This window comes from Haemaphysalis longicornis, unplaced genomic scaffold, assembly GCF_048455015.1.
Source record: "Haemaphysalis longicornis isolate Haplotype H1 unplaced genomic scaffold, Haemaphysalis longicornis Haplotype H1 scaffold_1, whole genome shotgun sequence".
In the NCBI taxonomy this organism is placed as follows: Eukaryota; Metazoa; Arthropoda; class Arachnida; order Ixodida; family Ixodidae; genus Haemaphysalis; species Haemaphysalis longicornis.
The window spans coordinates 431402344-431422589 of NW_027526203.1; the positions used below are offsets into that span (position 1 = coordinate 431402344).

At 47.2% G+C, this 20246-nt stretch overlaps 1 protein-coding gene across 1 annotated transcript; it reads right to left on the reverse strand.

The window, feature by feature from the left end:
* Nucleotides 1-223: 223 nt before the first annotated feature.
* Nucleotides 224-19788, reverse strand: LOC144155726 (uncharacterized). The gene is made up of 4 exons (XM_077687339.1): nucleotides 19255-19788; nucleotides 13468-13652; nucleotides 9531-9612; nucleotides 224-360 (listed from the first exon to the last, which is right to left on the reverse strand). The coding sequence occupies exons 2-4, from the start codon at nucleotides 13648-13650 to the stop codon at nucleotides 356-358; spliced, it is 270 nt and encodes an 89-aa protein (XP_077543465.1). The 5' UTR covers nucleotides 13651-13652; nucleotides 19255-19788; the 3' UTR covers nucleotides 224-355.
* Nucleotides 19789-20246: the final 458 nt, after the last annotated feature.

The following is a 20246-nucleotide window of genomic DNA, read 5'->3' on the forward strand; positions in this document are numbered from 1 at the left end:
ATCCATGGCGACATCCCTGCGGGATTCGAGGCCCCGGCGAGCCCACAGCTGACGGTGTTACTTTGAGAGATCCGCCATTTCCCGGTGAGAGCCCTTGATGAATCAAGCGAGACCCGGGCAGTGTTAAACACGGAGACGCACTCCAGCAATCGACTTGTAATTAAAATTTCACGTGATAATTTACATTTAGCAAAAAAGAGATTAGCCATTTGAGGCTGCCTTTTCCAGTTGGTAGCCATTTATTTTGCCTCAAAATTTTTACAGGCGAGGTGACAGCAGGCGACCACGTTCACCGTGATACAAAGCTGGTATCCCTTTTCCTTTATCTTCACTTGAACCTTCCAGTCGGCCGTCCTCAGTCTGCAAGAAGAAAGAAAAACGGAATCCCGTCGATGTGCAGAAAGTTTATGAAGGAATAAGTTAAGGAGACTTAGTGGGCACTAGTAAGTGGCTCTTAATTAACAAACTCTAGTTAATATTGTTCAATAATGCTGTACTATTGGACGTGTTCATCAAGGAGCATGACTGAAAGAAAGGGACAGCGACATGGCAGAAAAGGCAGATTTTCAGAGGGAAAATAGGGCTACATTTTCCCCACTGCCATATAGCGACATTGTTGCACCGTCCAAGGCGTTTCGTTGCTTTGTCGCCGCCGTCGAGGTCCCTCCGTATCTGTCAATAGTCATCGGGGCACGTGTCACGCACATTTGTTAAAAGTACGACCAACCTATTTTATTCATCACTATTATTAATAGTACTCCGTGAATATACATACGAATGAGGTGTCAAGCACACAGATGTATTCGATTTGTTGCACTGCAGCGGTAATAAGCGTCGCACTAATTAGCTTTATGAAAACGCCAGAGCGATAGAAGTTACCTTCCCCGGGCCTCGAAAACCTCAGTTTTGCGTTCCGGCTCCCATTGTTTTTCGTTCGCGCTTCGTTCTGAAGAGAATAAAATGCACTGTATGCCCCAGCAGTCGACAGCACACGAGCCTTAAATTAGGCACTGCATTATACGCCTTAAATGTTGCATTAGGTGTTCTCGCATAGTACGTTTTTTCTGGTGTGTTGGTTGATCCGTACCCCCAAGGAAGTCTCTACGCAAAGATTTATTTATTTATTTATTTATTTATTTATTTATTTATTTATTTATTTATTTATTTATTTATTCATTTATTCATTTATTTATTTATTTATTTATTTATTTATTTATTTATTTATTTATTTATTTATTTATTTTGATGCCCTAAAAGGCATTACAGAGCTAGGGGGATCAGAAAAGCAAAACTTGAACGGATGATATACATAGGATTAGTATATACAAACAACAACATACAAGATTTACCTCTACAATGCAAGCATTACAATTTTCGCATTAGAGAGTTGCCATCAGCCTAACAATGGACACAAAATGTGTTTTAACAGAGGCAAGGCAGCACTTGAGCAATCAACACTTGTTTTGGCAATTTACAGTTCCAACATAGACAAAGCAATAAAGGAACATACAACACTGGACTTGAAATTGGCAAAGTCAAGTTCCATCTATTAGCGCAAGGTACTCATTTTTTGATGTGATAATAGCGCCGTTTCAAAAGATGGCAAATTTGTTGAAGATACTATGTGTTCGGGCAACGTGTTCCACTTTGTAATGCTCAGGACAAGAGGTGAATTCTGGTATTTATTTGTTCTTGCAAAAATTAGTTCGATTTTACGGGAGTGGTCTGGTCTGGGGGAAACGTAACTGAAGTTCGAAGGTGGAGCTGGGAAAAGGAAGAAGCGCGGCGAAATACGGAGTGAAGAAAAACAAGTCGGTTATATTTTCGGCAGCATAGCGAGCGTGTTCACATCTAATGTCGTCACCCGCAATTTGTAAAAGCTGCAACATTTTCTAAGAAAGCAGCTATGCAAAATGCGCACGAACTAGCACACAATGGGGCCCCGCTATTACGATACTTAAGCAACTTTCAAGTCCTAGTCACAGCCAGAGATGGTCATAAGCCCGCTATTCGCTGTTCAATTATTTATTTTTGTCATCATTTATGTCATGTGAACAAAAGTACGCTGTTTAAAGCAACGAGCAGCCTGCGGAACTCATAACTTAATTCTTGTTTGACGTGCCAAAGATACACAAGCCATTGCCATAACGGACGAAATCGGTATTCATTTACACTCCCTGCAAATCCTTCACAGCAGTGCTCTCAATGTCACGTATATTGGTGTTTTTTGTTACTCCTCCATCGGAAGCAACGTGCGCCGTGTTCGAGAATCATACCCAAGACCTCGTGCCCAGCATCGGAGCGCGTCGGCCACGAAGCCATCAAGGCAGATGCAGGAGCTCTGTTTGTACAGTTTCAGTTTGTTTACAGATTCCCATCCCTGAAACGCAAGCGCATTGATTGTGGCCCTTGACAGGTGCTCAGAATCAGAGCAGACAGACTAACGGAACGCTAAGACAGTCTCCAGGGCCTGTTGATGTGACTGAGTGGTGCCGGCAACAAAGTCGCAGGACCAATTACAGGCTGCCGCCATGTCTCCACTGCCCCGCTGTGAAGGGCGTGTCACAGCCATTTTCCCCAGCACCGATACTATTGGGCACATACAGTCTCGTACACAGCACACTTCGTAATCTCCTCTAGCAAGAATATTTTTAATTCGATACGCATTAACGGAGCTATCACAGCAATCACGTATCAAAACAGCTTGTTTCTTCCCATCTCTCCCGTGTCAACCAGTGGCGTAGCCAGGGGGGGGCTAACCGGGCTCAAGCCCCCCCCGAAATTTTTCCGGCCGGCGCAGTGCTGCCTGTTATGCCTGGTACGTCGCCTGTGAACAAAGGGGCATACCTTCGGATGTGCTACTATTAAAAACATTCACGACTGAATGTCTGTCCTGACGCATTGGTGCTTACACAAAACGAAGCGCCCAGGTCAGGATAAATGCGGAAGGGTGCAGCTCCAAAAGCGATGGCGCCTTCGGGTAAGCTAAGCCCACGGGACGCCAAAGGCGTGCGTTGTGTCCCTTTGTGTGTGGCATGTCGCCACACAGAGAATAATTGCCCGGCTGAGTCGTTCTCAGCAGAGTAGATTGACTCGTCACGGTATGGCCGGGGAAACATGGAGTGCGCAAAAAAAGAGGGACCGGCGGTCATTGATGGGTGAAGACTGGCACCCGAAAGGGAAAATACGATCTTTGTATGCGTAAGCAGAACCAAGTGTAAGTGTGTAAGTGGTGGTGGTTCTGAAGAAGACGATGGTTCTGCGTATTGGGCGAAACGTATACTTTAGCTGGATGACTGTCGGGGAAGGGGAAGGGGATGGGGGGGGGGGGGGGGGGGGGGCAGAGGGCCTTTGTGGGTGAGGCGCACAGCAAAGTATGCCCCTCTTCTGCACGTCACACCTTCATTCTTTTTCACGTTTCTGTGGAGCCCGGGAGGATGTTGGCGTGGGATAATTGTATGGTCTCAGCTTGCGCGCACTGCATGTCCTCTCCTGAAAGCCGTGTTCCAGACAGACATCTTCTCCCCCGCGATTAGGCAGATTCGTTCGGCGGTATTTTTCGCTAACATAGGAAACTGGGGAACACCCACTTGACAAAAAGGGCGCGCTGCCCCCAAAGCGGGTTTACATGAATGCGGCAGCAGCGTATCGCATTGGTTCGGCGAATCCGGCGCGGTTTTATTGTAAGCGCGAAGGCGCCACAGTCACCAGCCCTACCGCGGGCAGACGGCGGTCGCGACAGTAACCAATACCCGATGGCCATCTTCGACCTCGGTCACAACTAAAGCCCCTCCATTGCGTCCACGGCCGCTTTTTGCCTGGGCGGCGGCTGCCCAGAGCTGTGTATATTCAGGGGCCTGAGTCACAACAACGCCGACATGAGAGAACGGTGCAAGGGCAGAAGCGCCCTGGCTTTGGGAAGCTCACACTCGAAGTGCCATGCAATACAGAAAAGAGGCCGCAATTGTAAGTCATTTTCTTCCCTTGACCCCTGATTTATGCTTGCGTGATCACTGTATATTTTAATATTTAAACAATTGCTTCCTAAAATTTACATGACGTCACTTGCGAGCCAAAAAAAATTATATCCTTTTATTTCTAATGCAATTTTTGCGTTTGAATTGGTTGTTGAAGGAGCGCCAGCTAAGAACCGGGTAGGTACCTTTGAAAGAGGGAAAACGTAAATTCTACTCATATAAATGATTAACTATTCTATGATGCACAAAGTTGATGAGGGTTACTCAAAGCGTAACGGGACAGCGTTCAGTTCATTAAGAGTTACCGCTGTCCATGAAGTGCATGAAGAGTTAAAAATATATGTGTGTTCGCTGCAGCTTTAGTAGTTTGCTTCATCTACATTCACGCAACTCAATGTGAGGTAGCCGCTGTCGCATGGAGTGCCCGTTATCGGAACTTTTGTTGCTGCATTTCATACCGACGCGCATTCACTGCTACACCCAATTTTAAAATCATCATAGCAGTGTGCGCAAGTGAAGGACCTTCATACTGGTGGCGAAGAAACCAACGTGCCTTTCTAGTAGAATATTCCTTCAGCTCTTTCTGGCCTTTTTTGAAGTTTTGTGGGCTCAAGAGTATCGTTTTTTCAATGCTCAATCGATTTGGCATAATGAACGAATGTCGTATCTAAAAAAAAAAAAAAAAAACAGGCTACAGACCACAGGCCCTCTCACGAACACCAGTACACTTCCGCCCCCCCGCCCCACATACGGGTGCGCGCTGAAGTGATTTTGCCTGGTTCCACTACTGTTATACGTCCTAAAATATCGCATGAAGCAAATTTCGAGCATTACTTAAGTAACCGAAATGACCGAGGAATTATCACTGCAAACAACTTTGCAATTTTTCGCTAATGTGTTGTGCCGTGGTCTGAAACCATGCTTCAATTTGAACATCACGGTCGCTGTACCACCTTAACTGTACCATTACTGACCGTTTCATGCTGAAATACGGTAGTCTGTGGCATTTATGTACGCGGGGCCATGCCATTACGCATGTTTTCTTGGTGCTGCGGGCAACAAAATGCTGACTCGTGTCGAGCATCGACCCAAGCCTGAAGGTCATGTGCAGCTTCCCACTGCACCCGGTTTTCTGGTGGACCAAGGAGCGTCCCAACATAATAATATATTTCCATTTCCCGAGTCGCTAACGAAAACAGCAAAATTCCTGTGCGTCCTCCAATGCTGTTTTATCGTTTACTTTTAAAACCACCAGTGTGTGCTCGGCTAAACGATGGCAGCACACGCGTGCACTAAACAGTATGTCCTTTCATTAATGTTTGAAGCCAGAATGGTAGGACCTCATTATAATTCTTTCCTGAGATCTCACGACAAAATTCCAAATGCAGCAAGGTTTTGCTCAACTTGCATGCCTAACCGCAAGAGTATGGTCAAACAACGCCGTCTTTGCGTTATTTGTCTTGATAAATTTAAAGTTCTTTATTGCATTGAATAGGTAACTTTGCATTGATTTGCTCTACCTCATCCAGGAGTGGTACTTACACCTAAACGGGATTGCTGCCCCACAAAAGTTACTGCATAGTACACTCCTCCAGGCAGCCTGTAGGACATTTACGCACGAAGCATTGAAAACTTGACAGAGAATAATGCAAGTATTTCAGAACACCAAGTCCGAACTTTTTACAGCAGAGTCGACATTTGGGCGTACCGAAACGTTAACCATATTGGCGATGTTACAAAGCACCAGCTTCTCATATCTTCCTGGCGTCCTTAGAAGCTATGAGGTGGACTGCGTCACAGAATCAAAACAGAAGCCGAAATTTCAACTGACATGGCTTGACAGTACCGATGGCTGAATTATTCCGCTTTGCGTGAGGGCTAATCCTACCGTGTTCGTGTAATTTTTGCCGTTAACAGCGCAGTTCTCGCGCGTGATGTCTGTGTAACGCTTCTTGTATGCATAATTCATAGCCTGTCACTTTTTTCTGAAGATAAAACCTGCGCTACATATAACGTAAGTGCATAGACTCGGTGTATTCTGCACAAACGTTGCCTCATTGGCCTTACACTGGAAGATTCTGTACGGGCGCAGAAGGCTTATAAGCAAAACAATTTCTGCATTTAAACATCAACTAAATAAAAAGATCTCGGTTTTACGGCCTACGCAATTTTATTGCGGATGTCACAGACACCATACTGCACATGTTGAAATAAAGCAAGTAATCACGTGAAACTGTGACCATTTAGTGCAATGCCTGCACAATGTGCCCGTGCGTGCAATGTACGTCCCGTATCACGGGCGCAGATTTGCACCACGCGGTCTGCGGATTTTCGCCCAGTTTACAACTTCACCTGGCACAAATACAATCACAATTACCAATATCATGATAGAACCTTAAAGGGCCTATTTGAAGACAAAATACAACCTAGTTCACTTTAATAGCACTAGCCTTTGGTAACTCGCACAGCTCCATTCCAATCACAGACGTTTTTTTCAACCGAAGCAATGCAACAAATGTCATAAATTTTCAAATTGTGCGCTGCAGTGAAGTAATATAGGCCAGCACTAAAACGTAGTTATGAGTGCGTTAACTGCGCACGTTAGAATTCAAATGATAAGGTCAATGGAGGCCCCTCTACAATCGCGCAATCATGTTCCTTGGCGGTGACTTAGGTCGTTGGGCCAATCGTACATACAAGATCCGGTGATGTCATAGTGAAATCGCCGCCGGGAAGTGGGCGGGGATTCGCCACTGCTTCAAATGTTTGATTGACTGATTGATGGATTGTAGAGTTTAACGCGCCGTAGTGGAGGGGCTCATGATTAATTTTCACCACCTGGGGATCTTTAACGTGCGCTGAAATCTTGTACATACGGGCATTTTTGCTTTTCGCCTCCATCAGAAAAGCGGCCGCCGCGGCCGGGAATCGAAACCGCGTCCTCATGCTCAGCAGCAGAACGCCCAATGTTTAATTTATTATGTCGATTATTCCTTTGATTAGTTTGAGATAGAACTGGCATCGTTGTTATTGGGACATGACAGTCTTTTTAATGAACCTAACATGTATTTTATCTTCATAGCCTTTAAGGGCGCTTGCAAACTGCCGCGCTTTTTTTTTCTTTCGGTGGGTGGGGGGAGGGGGGGGGGGGGTCGAGAAGAACCTTAGCCCCCCCCGAACAAAAATCCTGGCTACGCGCCTGGTGTCAACCAATTTGTAACTATGTGGATGCTACGGCGCGCTGGCTGAAGAAGGCCACCGGCCTTGTCTTGTACATGACTTTGTACAAATTTTCGCCTTCCTTCCTGAGACGTTTCACAAAAGCTCCTCAGGAATGGTGGTGCCATCTGTTGTGCCTGCAAAAAGTTATATTATTATCGGAGCAGGCGTTCGCGAGTGGTGGTCATCGCGGTCTAGCCTACGACCAATTGAGGCAGAACGCTTCATGCGGATCATTCTTTGAATACCTCATCTTGCTGTATTTAGCTGGCTAGCTGGCGGGCTATGAGGACTATCTAGCTCACTTGCGTACTCTGGGGGTCGCATTCCTCCCTTCCGAAATTACCGAGGGGGGGGGGGGGGTGCTGCGAAGACTGATCAGGCCACTGACTCTACCTATCACCAAATAACCATTACAGATAACCATAACTCTGTTGCAAGCTATGCACCAAGCTTACGCGGCTTCGCCGTATGATCTCAGCACGCCACCCAACCATTTTCAACCCCCCTGAAGAAAAAGAACAACTGTCACAACAATTGTTTTCTTGCTCCTTTCATCTTTCCTCCCCCTCCCACCTCCTCCCCAAGAAAATCCTGGTTATCCCAATGTTCTAGCCTCTTACACCCTGTTCATAGTGCTGTCGCAAGTGTCGCAATATCTTAAAGAATGACGTCATCTGACGTCTTAGACAACTGAATTACGAGAAACGCTGTTTCTCACGGGTGCAGCTTACACACAGTATGGCAGTGGCGTCGGTAGTATGAACATAACATTTCGCCGAGCCATCCATCGCAGACTTTCCTGTAAAGGGTGCACCACAGCAGAAACGGTTTTGTGGCGGTGAAGCAAACTTAAGCATTAGATCGAAAAATACGTTCGCGCACCACTCCACTACATAATTTCTTTCCAGTAAGGATGCTGGAATCATCATCTGTGGATGTCTCAGGGGTAAAAGCTAGCAATTCTTTTCAGTCAAAAATGCCTCGCGCTTGCATTACATCCTTGCAAGGGTGCTTGTCACGGGGTGTTTTCATGGTCTTGCGACAAAGGGCAAGATAAGAAACGCTTAAAAACTATAAAAACAGGCGAACACTATAGCGGCTAAGCGTGCGTTCGCGAGTGGTGGTCATCACGGCCTAGCGTTCGACAAATTTAGGCAGAGCATCTCATAAGAATAATTCTTCGGACACGTAGAGTGATGGACAAATAAAACGCAAACATGAAAATATAAAGCAGAACACACAAATAGAGCAATTTTTTTTCATGGAAGTGAAATTGTCAAGTGGATTTATTACCGTAGCAAATATTGCAAACGTGGCTTTCTAAATGCCATTAGCGAGCCGTTATTTTATATCCACAATCTATATTCTTTAATTTCGCGTGTCCTGGTTCATATTTTGGTGTTCTCATTTCACTTATCCGTGACTGTACAATATTCAGACAATACTAATCCACGGGAAGTAAAGTGTCACCATTGACACAGAGCGCACAGCATAAGGGTGACGCCTGCGCGTTACGGAAGTGAGCAAAAAAAAAAAGACGACAAATAACTGGGATCACTTTTTTGTGCCACGTAAACACGGTGATAAAGCGCGGCAAAAGATGGCTGGGATTCAAAATAAGCACAGGAAAGAGGTGGCAAACGTTTCAGCGTAATTGCGAGTTTTCTGTAGTTTGCGAAAAGCGATATGCTCAGATGTCCACTGGTACACAATTTCACTATTGAGGGAGCTTGTTTGCCATGTTCGAGACCTGCTTCGAAACCTTTTAACTGTTTGGTTGCAGTGCGTTAAGCACTGCAACCTGTTTTTTCTTTTTTGACGCAGCCGGCTGAGCCTACAGAATGGTGCGGGCAACGCCGGTGAAAGACAAGCTGCGCGACAAGGAGGGCACCGAGAGATCAACACCGAAACGGGCATGTTTCAAGGTGACGATACCACCAACCACTTGTGATAAGCCTCGCTCTGCGAGCTCTCTTTCTACCAGTTCCGGTTCCAGGCACCGTCAAAGCACAGCTGCTACCTGGCATCATAATTATTTTTTTCTTTTTTGCAACAGCGACCATCTGTAACTGTATGCATGTGAAAGGTGATTAGTATCTTCCAGTGTTCCCGCATAGATTACACAAAAACTACACTTCCCAAGATCCGCCGGGAGCAGCAGCACGACTGCCAAGATTATATGCGCGTTCCTTCATTTATCAGCTGTCTTTCTTTACGTAGGGCTGTGCGATCAATAGATGAATCACTCATCCTCTGAAAAAACACCAAACGGCGACTTTTATAAGCCCGCGTCGGTGAGTTACTTGAGAGAAATGCGGGAGGCACACGTACATTCCTGCTCTTCCTCATTGCGGTCGAGAGCAGCCCTCAGCATGTGGCCTAGCCTCTCCAGAATGATCCGATCCTTCGGTGCCTGCGAGGAGAGATAAATAACACGTACACAGCGCAGACTTTCTTGACGCAGGGCAACACACCTAGGCCTCGTGCATTACGTCTTTTTTTTCGTTCCTATATATGAACCTTGAGTAGATTTGTTAAAAATAGGCACCACTTGCAAGATCAAAACGCGACTTATACGTCTTATCACTTGGATGTGTATTTTGAGCAGATTAGTTATTAATATTCGCCATTTTTAACATCAGTACAGGAAAAACAAAAGTGTCCGCGTGTCCTTCAAAGGGATAACCGCCACGAAATTCTTGGCCGAGGCTTTCATGGGACGAACTGTGTTAACGCGGCCGCAGCGATCTGGAGAGGGCATAGCCTAGTGAGGAGGAGAGTAAGCACGGAGCACACATGCAGCAAGTTAAAAGAATGCTTGAACGAGACGCGTATGGGCAAAGCTTTTCTAAACTACTTAATCTGGAGGCAATTCTTATACTTGCCAACATTGTTGAGCAAAAAGAAAACGTTAAGCATATTTGAGGCAAGACATCAATACATAAGTGAGATTGGCATTGTTGTTTTAATTGAGAATACACGGCTGCTTAATTTTTGCGATAGCAATAAAAATATGCGCCTTGAAAAAACAAAAAGCGCTTGCGGCGCCCCCTCGTGGCAGCGTTCCAAATTCAAAAGTAACAAATGGTTCCAGTAGACGACGCGAGCAGTGGAACGCGGCCAAAATAAATCGACGCGAACTGGAACCGATCTGCTGGCTCTGTCGTTGAATTGGTTGAATGCTCTGTCGGCGTTGTTTACCGCATCCCCTTGAACCGCAAAAGAGGCTACATCGGACAGACAGGCAGGTGCTGAAACACCAGGCTCACCGCTACGCTTGTGAGCAGACCAGCGGACCTGGAAGCTTGGCCGCGCATGCTGCAAAGTGTGTGGAAGCAAGGCATCATTGGAGCAGACTGAGGTTCTGTTCAGATTACCCAAGCAGCAGAAGGGGGAAATTGCGGAGTCCTATTGAATGGGATCAGGCGCATTCGGAGAATGTGCACGCCGTCCTTGTCTTTATAAGTTCTTGCGAAATTGCCTTTTAAAAGACACACCTTGGACCATGTAAATGCGCGCGCCCAGAGCATTCTGAAGATTAGGCCGCTGCGCATTTTATTTGAAAAGTTCAGAGTTAAAACTGCGTGACCCGCCGCGGTGGCTCAGGGGCTAAGGCTTGCGCTGCTGAGCACGAGGTCGCGGGTTCGATTCCCGGCCGCGGCGGCCGCTTTTCTGATAGAGGCGAAACGCAAAAACGCCCGTGTGTACGAGATTTCGGCGCACGTTGAAGATCCCCAGGTGGTCAAAATTAATCCGGAGCCCTCCACTACGGCGCGCCTCATCACCTGCGTTGCGTCGGCGCGTTAAACCTACAATCAATCAATAAAATCAATAAAATTGCTGTGCTCTGTTGTTTCTTTTTACTGCCAAGCAGTACATATATATATATATATATATATATATATATATATATATATATATATATCCCCCACACCACCACCACTTCACCCCCCCCCCCCCTCGTTTTTGTTCCGTTGAAGTCGATTTACTCGGTGCCGCTCCGGGGCTCCTCCCCGTCACCGCCGACCCTTCTTTCACAATGGCTATCACAGCGGTTATTCCCCCCGCCACCACCGGTGCCTCTGTCACAAGTTATGCAGTCTGCTGACAGCGACCGTAGCGCCGTTATCAGATTATTGTGGAGAATCAACAGCAGCGCGAATGGGTGTAAAACGCCCGAAAGCCGCCGCCAACGCCACCGCCCAGAATGTAGCCGTGGCAGTTGCCGCCTCAAATTCCACCTCGCTCACTAGCTGCGGGTCCCTGCTCGTTGAAAGCAACTTGCCCCGATGGAACGCCGGCGTGAGCACATAATTCTTCTTTATGTTGAAAACCTAAATTCCGAGCGACATTTTCGAGTCGGCGGCCCTCGTTGACCAGCTGGTCATAGTCCTTCTGGCGGCAGAATAATAATAGATCTTAGTCTGGCCGCGCATAAAGTATTTGCCCTCTCCCTTCGCAGGTGTATTTCGCGCCTAATTATGCGCCCAACCCCGCCTGCCGGTTTAGGCGCGCACGGGTTGAGGGGTGGAGGGAGGGGGAATGCCCGCACAGCAGGGCTTAATGTCACTACCGATGACATGCCCGTTGTAGTGGTGGGATATTTAAGCGTCGGAGTCTCATGCATCCGGTCAGCTGCCCTCCACAATCGAGCTCTATGGGTCTCGGTTGGTGTGCTACACAGACGATAAGATGCCTAAAACTGGGAAGCGAAAGGGACACCCACGTGTGTGTCCGCTAGAATAAAGGTCGCGGCCTTCGAGGTGTTAACTCGTTATGGGAGGGACGCATGTCTTTCTCTTGGAGGAAGAAAAGCGGAAACTGAAGGTGCGTCAGCCCGAACAAAAGCGTGAATAAGTGTGAAAACAACGGAAAGCCGCTGCCGCCGCCGCTGCCGCCTCAAATTCCAGCTGGTCCTATAGCTGCGATACCCTCACGGATGAACAGCAACTGGCCCGCTTGGAACGCCGACGTGGGCCAATATCATTTGTTCAGCTTCAAGGGACTTCACAGCGACATGTTCGACAGTCTCTTTCACTTCTTAGCACCCGCTCGTGGTTTATGCGTGCACGGGTTGGGAGAGGAGGGAGGGCGAGGGGCACGTGCAGCTAAAGGTTTCATGCCCTTACTGATGACATATCCGTTATGTTGGCGTGAGGTTTAAACGTGGCCGTCAAACAGCCCAATGCGACCGGTCCAGTGTCTTCAGTGGAAGAGCGGATTGCGTTGGTGTGTTACACAAACAGTAAGATGCCTACTTAGTGAGAGTGAAACAGACAGCTCGCTGTTTGTCCGCGAGACTGAAGCTCGGGTCCTTCCAAATTTCATTCAGGTAATTGGCTAAGAAGTATGCTCAGTCGTAAATTACAAACAAACGCGTTCGCTTTCGTGCACTCCGTGGAGGGCGTGCAGCTTCGCAGGTCATTCGTTTTCACACAGTGGAAGGACACTAATTTTTTCCCGCCCCCCCCCCCCCTCTCACCCTCACTTTTTTTAGTGTTTGTTTCTTCTCTTTCGATCATGCGCAGCCGATGGATGCATTCTAAAGAATAAACAGTGGCTAGTTTACGCTTTCACTTTCGTGTTGTGTTTCTTCGTCCATGTATCGTAAGCCTAAGCGGCGCAATAATCTAACCGAAGTCTTTAACGAACCAACTAGCCCAGAGAAGTGCTTTACTGTGCTTCCTTTGAGGAGTTCTATGAAGCTTAGCCTTGCGATTATCGAACGCCAGGCAGTGTCTCTGTTAGCGTCAGTGTTCGCGACGTTAAGTCAGTGAAGCTGGGCTAATTTCTGTTTCCCCTGCCCTTTTTAACACGAAAGTGTTTTATTCCCGGATACACAAAGATTCCGGTGGCGTCATATCCATCACGTAAGTGACGCCAACGCCAGTACAACGAAGCAAGCGGCCTGTAAAGGGTGCACCCCTGCAAACAGGGTCTTCTTGAGAGGAAGCAACCTTCAACAGTAAAGAGTACGTTATACTTCGGGTTGTTCTTTTTCGTGCTTTATATTTTATCACGAAAGTATTTTGTGCCGGAATACACCAAGATTTCACTGACATCATATCCGTCACGGGAATGACGCCAGTACACCTTTGCCGAAGCGACCCGCCAGCAGGACATCGCTCGCCAAGCACACCCACAAGGCAGCCGCCATCCCGCAAACCATGCTCGGCTGCACATTTTGCTGCACATTTCACTTTCGTGTTTTACTGATTCCTATGACAGAGGAATCAACCGCAGTTTTTTTCTGCTACGCAGCACTCACGAATTTCGAGAGGAGCTCGTCCACGACGCGGTGGTCAGCTGTGACGCGGGCCGGAACAGCCACGATGGGTCCGTCCCTTCTCTTGCCGTTGGTCCACCCGCGGCTGTACTGGAACGTCTGGCAGTAGGCGCTCATCGCCAGGCACACCAGAAGCACCCCACACGCAGCGACGCCGTGGCTCATGGCTGCGGCAAGACACGACGACGCCACAGCGCGCTCAAGAAACTGCTCCTCGTCACAATTCCCGTGCAATGCAGAAAACAGTGCGCACAAATTGTGAGAACTGCCTGCTTCCCGGTTTTATCACAATTGCTCTTCCTTGGGGGTGTTGAAGGAACCCGCTCGCTTTAATTTTTTTAGCTATTTGCACAGACTCTCTTTTATTTCCTTATATTTCTTCTTTTTGAGTTTATCCCGTGATGGCGAAGGATTAGAGTTTTGTAATTTCGTTAGTTCATTTGCAATTTTTCTCTATAACTTGTTGTTTCAATTGTTCTGCATATTTCTTTGTGTTTTTTTTTCTTTCTTTGTCACTTAATCGCACGAGGTCGCTAGATTAGGCAAGCCTTCGTGATTTGGTAAGTTCGTTTCCAGATTTTTTGGGTCCGCTTCAATACTATACCCAATGCATTGCGGGGAAGGTATTTTTAGGGGCAATGTGGGCAGTCCTATGTCAAAATACGGAGGCCTCGGGGCCTTTTTTTTTGTGTACCTTCATAAGACAAAACCTCGGTGCCTCTACGGAGCAGGATACAGAGCACAGAGTTCGTCTGAAGACGGCTTCCCTGCTATATACAAAGGCATTGCTAGTGCATAGTGTCAGCATTTTTTTTTTTGTAGTTCGTATCGGTCTTGAATGTACCAATCATTAACATTTGCACCATCGTAACGGTTCGAAATGTTAACTTGATCAATTATGCATTTTTCCCAGACATGAGGTTTCCGGTGTTTGCAGTGGGATACTCGGCAAAGAATGCTTAAGCATTGAAACACATCCTACGCCCTAAACGGCTACCCTTGATGAATTGAAATAGGGACGGCCACAAAACTTTCACCTCTGCTACAGATTAACGTTTATGTAGCTTCTAGCCCTCTTCGGTGCGTTTGCATTAAATTAAAAAAGAAGAATGCCCCACTGCTTTCCGCTGACGCTGACCAGTTCCTCAAGTTTCAAACCTGTCTAAGGGCACTGCACCAGCGCAGTTCGCCCATCTAATCGACTACATTGGGGGAGCCAAGGCTGCGTGTACCATCTTTCACGACCAGACAACGGCACTTCGATGTTCATCCATTTCACTGTTCATCGATTTTACTGTTTATCCATTCTACTGTGTTGATCCTGTTCCCTGTTCATCATGTTCACACGAATTACGCAGTAAAGCCTTTTAGTGGCACGCACCACAGTAGGAAAAAAATTGCAGTCAGTTTCCGATTATCATTTTTGAATGCGGCGCATTCTTTGGCTTAAGAGAATTAGTACGTGCGTGCATGTGTACGTGGGTGTCGCTTCTAACGCGCCTTCTAACCGCGATTTTAACCCATTCGTGTGTCGTTTCTAACGCTAGGGTGCTTATGATATATGAAGTCATAAAGTGAGATATGCAAGCCTTTCGAACCGAGATTGCTAGCTGAAAGATGTTTCCCTTAAAATTTTGGCGAGTCTGAAACTTGATACAGCTTACAAATACCGGGAAGCACAGAATGTGTTGATCCATCTTGACCACTGTGGACAGCGTTAAGCTGTGTGGAAAAGTTAGTTGTTCGAGTGCCCTGGAGTGGGACACTTCACCGGGACGCCAGCTGTGCGGCTACTGAGCGTCGCGAGAAAGCCTCCATTCCCTTTTTTTTTTTTTTTTTGCTCGTGCGTGGCACTGCTACGGCGTAAGGCACGTCGCATCCTTCTTTTTCTTTTGTGCCGTTATTTCGCCTTTTTTTTTTGGAACAGTTTTCTAACTAAAATGCAGTGATTTGAATTTATGCTCGTGACAACCAATCAAATGTTTATTTTTCATTGAAAGAACGGTGTTAGCATTTGTTGTGCACTTGTGCTTTTCCTCAAATTTGTTTAACGTTCCCTTTGCGCAACATAATGTCGATGTGTATGCAGCGTGTCATCAGTACTTGTATAATTGTTAAAAAGTGTACCTATATATACTTGCAAGTGGTCGACTCAGCACTGTTGCTCATAGCTTAAAGGGACACTAAAGTGTAAAAGTTGGTCTGTGGTAGATTAGTGTGCCATGAATTGAAATATACCACTCGCAGCAGCAGTAGTTGCTCATTAAGAAAGTCAGAAAGCAGAAAATTCCAAAAGTTAAAAAACAGGTATCGCCACCCAATACACTGTTTTTTTTTACCCGCCGCGGTGGCTCAGTGGCTGAGGCATTGTGCAGCAGAGCGCAAGGACGTGGGTTCGATTCCCGACCGCGGCGGCCGCTTTCCTGATGAGGCGAAAAGATAAACGCTGTGTTCCAGATTTCGGCACACGTTAAAAATCCCCAGGTGGTCAAAATTAATCCGGAGCCCTTCACTACGGCGCGCTTCATCGCCTGTGTAGCGTCAGCGCGTTAAACCTCCCAATCAATCAATCAATCAATCAATCAATCAATCAATCAATCAATCAATCAATCAATCAATACACTTTTCCGCACTACACTTTGTGACGTCACAGGTCTTAAAGAGTGAAGCGTGGGATTGGTGGAGCTTGCCTGAGCACTTTTTTTTGAAGCAAGCACTAAGGCAGAAGGGACATGTACAGTCAAACCCGGCTATAACGAACCCGGATAAAGCGAATTATGCTCTATATCGAACAAAAATATTTCAGTTACGGAAATACATGGGAAACATATTCCTTATAACGAAGTTCACATCCGATATATCGAACTCGGCACGCCTAGAATGGCCGCCGAAATGTATGGTCTCAGAGCGGGGATTGAGATGTTGATTGGCCGCTACCACGGAGCAAGAGTTGCGGCTGAGACATTGCGCCTTGCATGGAGCGACGTGACGCCCGACACTTTCCGTAACTGTTTCCGGCGCGCGGGATTCACGGCGGAACCTGCGCAGTCAGCGAGTCCGGACCAAGAGAGCTGCATCGGTGTACTGTGCAAAGAGCTCCCCAACGTTCCCGATGATGTCGCGAGTGAAAGCCGTCCGACGCTTATAATGAAGCGCTTTCGACAGTCGATGTGCTCCGCCAATGCTTCTTAGATTTTGGAGGACGCGGATTTGAACCGGTCCAAACAATGTTTCGTGTAGAGAATGCTATGGTAGGTGAAGGCACCACAACGAAAGTGAAAAGAAAAATCACCGTTTTTTTTTTTTTTTTGCAAAGTGAGCAGTTCAGGAGGAAAGCGGCTGTATTACTTGCAATAAATGGAATATTTTGGGTATTGTAATGGCTACTTTACTGTGTTCGTTTCTGCATGCGGGGATGGTTGAGTTGGGGAGCAGGAGAGGGGGGAAGGGGGGGGGGGGGGCTCCCGCGGATTGCGAACTAATAGTAAGTTCGTTATAGGCGGGTTTGGCTATACCGAACTATTGGATATATCGAACTAATCGCGGTGCATATTGCAATTCGCTATAAACGGGTTTGACTGTAAATGTACTATAAATGTAGGCGAGGACTTTTGCTGGTCATTTGCTGTTTAAAAGACAAAAGCAAATGCTTCGCTTTGCGTTCAAGCACGTGCAGTCAAAAGACGCATGCTTATGCAGGTGAAAGCGAGAGCCTAGCGCACCTACTTATATGCTCCTACCGCGCATATATGACGCAGCCAGGGGAAAAATCATATAGCTATGAAACATCTTAAAACAGCGCGAAAGAGACGAGAAAAAGAAGAGAGCCCACAAGCCCTCGACGTGCTAGTCCTGCGTGTGCAGCGCTAGTCCTGGGTGTCCTCTTCTTCGTCTCGTCTCTTTCGCGCTGTTTTAGGATGTTTCATAGCTCCAGCAACCAACTAGCCCACATTTATGCCTCTACAGGCAAAAGCAAATAGTAACGCAATCGACTTGAAACGAGACGGCCGTCGGCTTTTCTGATCAGTTGTTGGAGTATTTACCACACCTGCTCACAGGTGACAGCGTTCGCTTGAAAAACTTCGCCGGAGTCATCAAGACCCGCCTATACAGGGTGGGGCTTGATGACTAACTTTGTCTGGGCGCCGACACGCTAAAATCACGTCAAAAAACGACCCCTTTATGATTGGCTTCCAATCTTTACGATGAAAGAGAAAGCCAATGAGAGCAGGCACTTAGAAAGATGGCCACGATTGAGTAAAGTCTATAATTGGGCCTCGGCTTGCTCTGGACACAGTGACGTGTTCTTCAACCTCCCTAAAATGGAAGGGCAACGGTACAGGGAAGCACCAAGTTTAATTATTTATTTCCCAGGAAACAATGCATCGTTAGGCGTCGAACGAAATACGAGAGAGCAACGACACGTATGGTCTTTTCGTTAAAACAAAAGGCCATTCAACCATTAGTGTCCCTTTAGGAGGCAAGTTTGGTAGGGTACAGTGAGAACGCTTCGCATTAAAAAAAAATCCATGGATAAGTTGCAGTGGGAGCATCCAAACTACGGTAGGGCTTTCTCGACAACGTAACCTGGAGAAGGAACCGTTGAGACCGGGTTTGCTCGAAGTATAGATACAGCTGACACAATATATGTCTCTAATACAGCTTGCGAAAAATCAGTTCCCAGGCTTCGTAAGATTCTGCTCGCAATAAATTTCTGAAAAGTGTTTTCTCCTGGTTCCCAAAATTGACGTCAGCGGTGCATACTGTGCACAAATTATGCTGGCGCTGCATAAAGTCAAAAGTGTTTGGTCTCGTTCGCCTTTCACACACCAAGTTTAAGTAAAGTTCCCTTCTCTGTGTACTCTTTCTCTAGAAAAACAAGCTTAGAATTATACGCCCGCAACATATGACTCGTGTTTATCCAGTCGATTCGTTGTTTAGTTGCGGTTTGAGGGCAACTGCTGTCGTGAACTGAGAGCGTGGGACCATGCGACACCTATGCAATTTTTATCCCAATTCGCAAGTCTACCGCACGAACACCATATGCAATACTCTAATAACAAGGTGGGTGAGTTCGCCGTCATTTATTCTTTGAACCAGCGCAACGGACACGCAGAAAAATAAGCGCCACAACAAGCGCCGTAGCTGTTACTCTACTTTCTGTCTTTGTTGGGCTCGTTTGAAGAATAGACGATACGTGGGTACGACAAGAACCTTGAGCGCAAACGCACAAAAACAAGCACTTGCGATGAGGCCTTGTTCATAGACATGGTGATTTTAATCCCTCGGGCATCGAATATTTCTATATGCTACCTCTTATGCTGCTTACCGGTACAGCTGAGGCTACCTGCAGAAGGAGGAAAGACACGTGAAGAGAGTAAAAGTGCATGTTAAAAAAAAAAAAACACTTGCAGAGATAAGCGATTATACGTTCATTACGTGTACGCGTACGTGCAGTAACGTGCCCACTCTCCTGTTTCCCTATTTTTGGAACCTAAACTTCGGTAGATACAAAACGGTCTGTCCAATTTAGGTTTCTTTGTCCCAACGCTTTGGCTAATTTTTGACGGGTTTTCCGCACAACATTATAAGTCATACCAAAGACAAGCTATAGCACATCTTCCGATGCGTTTGTCAAACGAAGCAGACATGCGCAGACGATATGAGAGCATGTCAACAGCCTTAGTGGGCCGTCAATGCCGTCAAACGCCATCTTTGGGCATGAGCGCACAGCAGTACCTGGGAACAACAGGCGATGGCCGCGCTTACCTTCAGAAGTGCAGTTGAGACTGCGGTGCCCAGGAGCTTACACTGACGCGATGTAGTGAAGCCCACTCCTCTACTAGTTGTGGCCCCGGGGAGGCTGATGTGGGGGCCTTTTATGCATCTGGGGCCCCGGCTACGGTCGAGGCTAGGGCTGGGGGCATGTGGGAAAAGTTCCCTCCTCTCCCCTCGCCGGCAAGACGTCCGCCTCGTGGACGGCAATCAGCACGAAAAGCAATCCACCTAGAATCGCGCTGACACCCCCTCGGCGCACAAGTTCATTAGAATGCTGGTCGGAAGAAGTTTGGGGAGCGAGTCCAGCGCGCCGCTAGCGAGACACCCTGTCGTCCCGGGGCTAAAAGAGGGAGACACTGCGTGCCTCCTGTCTGCGGGTTTGAAATCCCCGCTTGATTAATTATTCAAGACGACAGCGGCCAGCGCGGGCAAACCGCAAGCGAACAGGCGGGAGTAACGCGCTCCGACGGCTTTTCGCCCACTCGGCGCCATTTCGTCGGCTCTTTGCTTTCGCCTAAACTCCGCCGCCGCGACAGCCGCCCGCGCTACGTTGCGCGCTCTTCAAGATTGCACTGGAGCGCTGGCGCACGTCGGAGCGCTGAATGCGAGGGAAGCGCCGAAATTCGCATTAAGCCGATATCGAGAAAGGACCCCGTGACGTAGGACTGGGATGCCGGAATGCGCGGCGGCGCAAATCTATTCTCAGTGCGAGCCTGAGTCTGATCGTTTCTATTATGTCACTTTGCCACGAACTAGAAGAGTCGTGTTTAAATGTCTCGACTCGTGTTTTCTGTTTGGGGAGTATAATGAAGAGGGGACTTTCTCGCCTCCTCAGCAGCTGGGTCGCCCGCCTAATCTACGCGTAATTTCAAGGGCGTTAGCATAGATTGCGTGCCGTTTGGTTTGTGAATTCTGAGCACTATGCCGCCTTACAATGAGGTGTAGGCTACTGCCACTTAAGTGGTCCCTGAAGCACTTTTTCA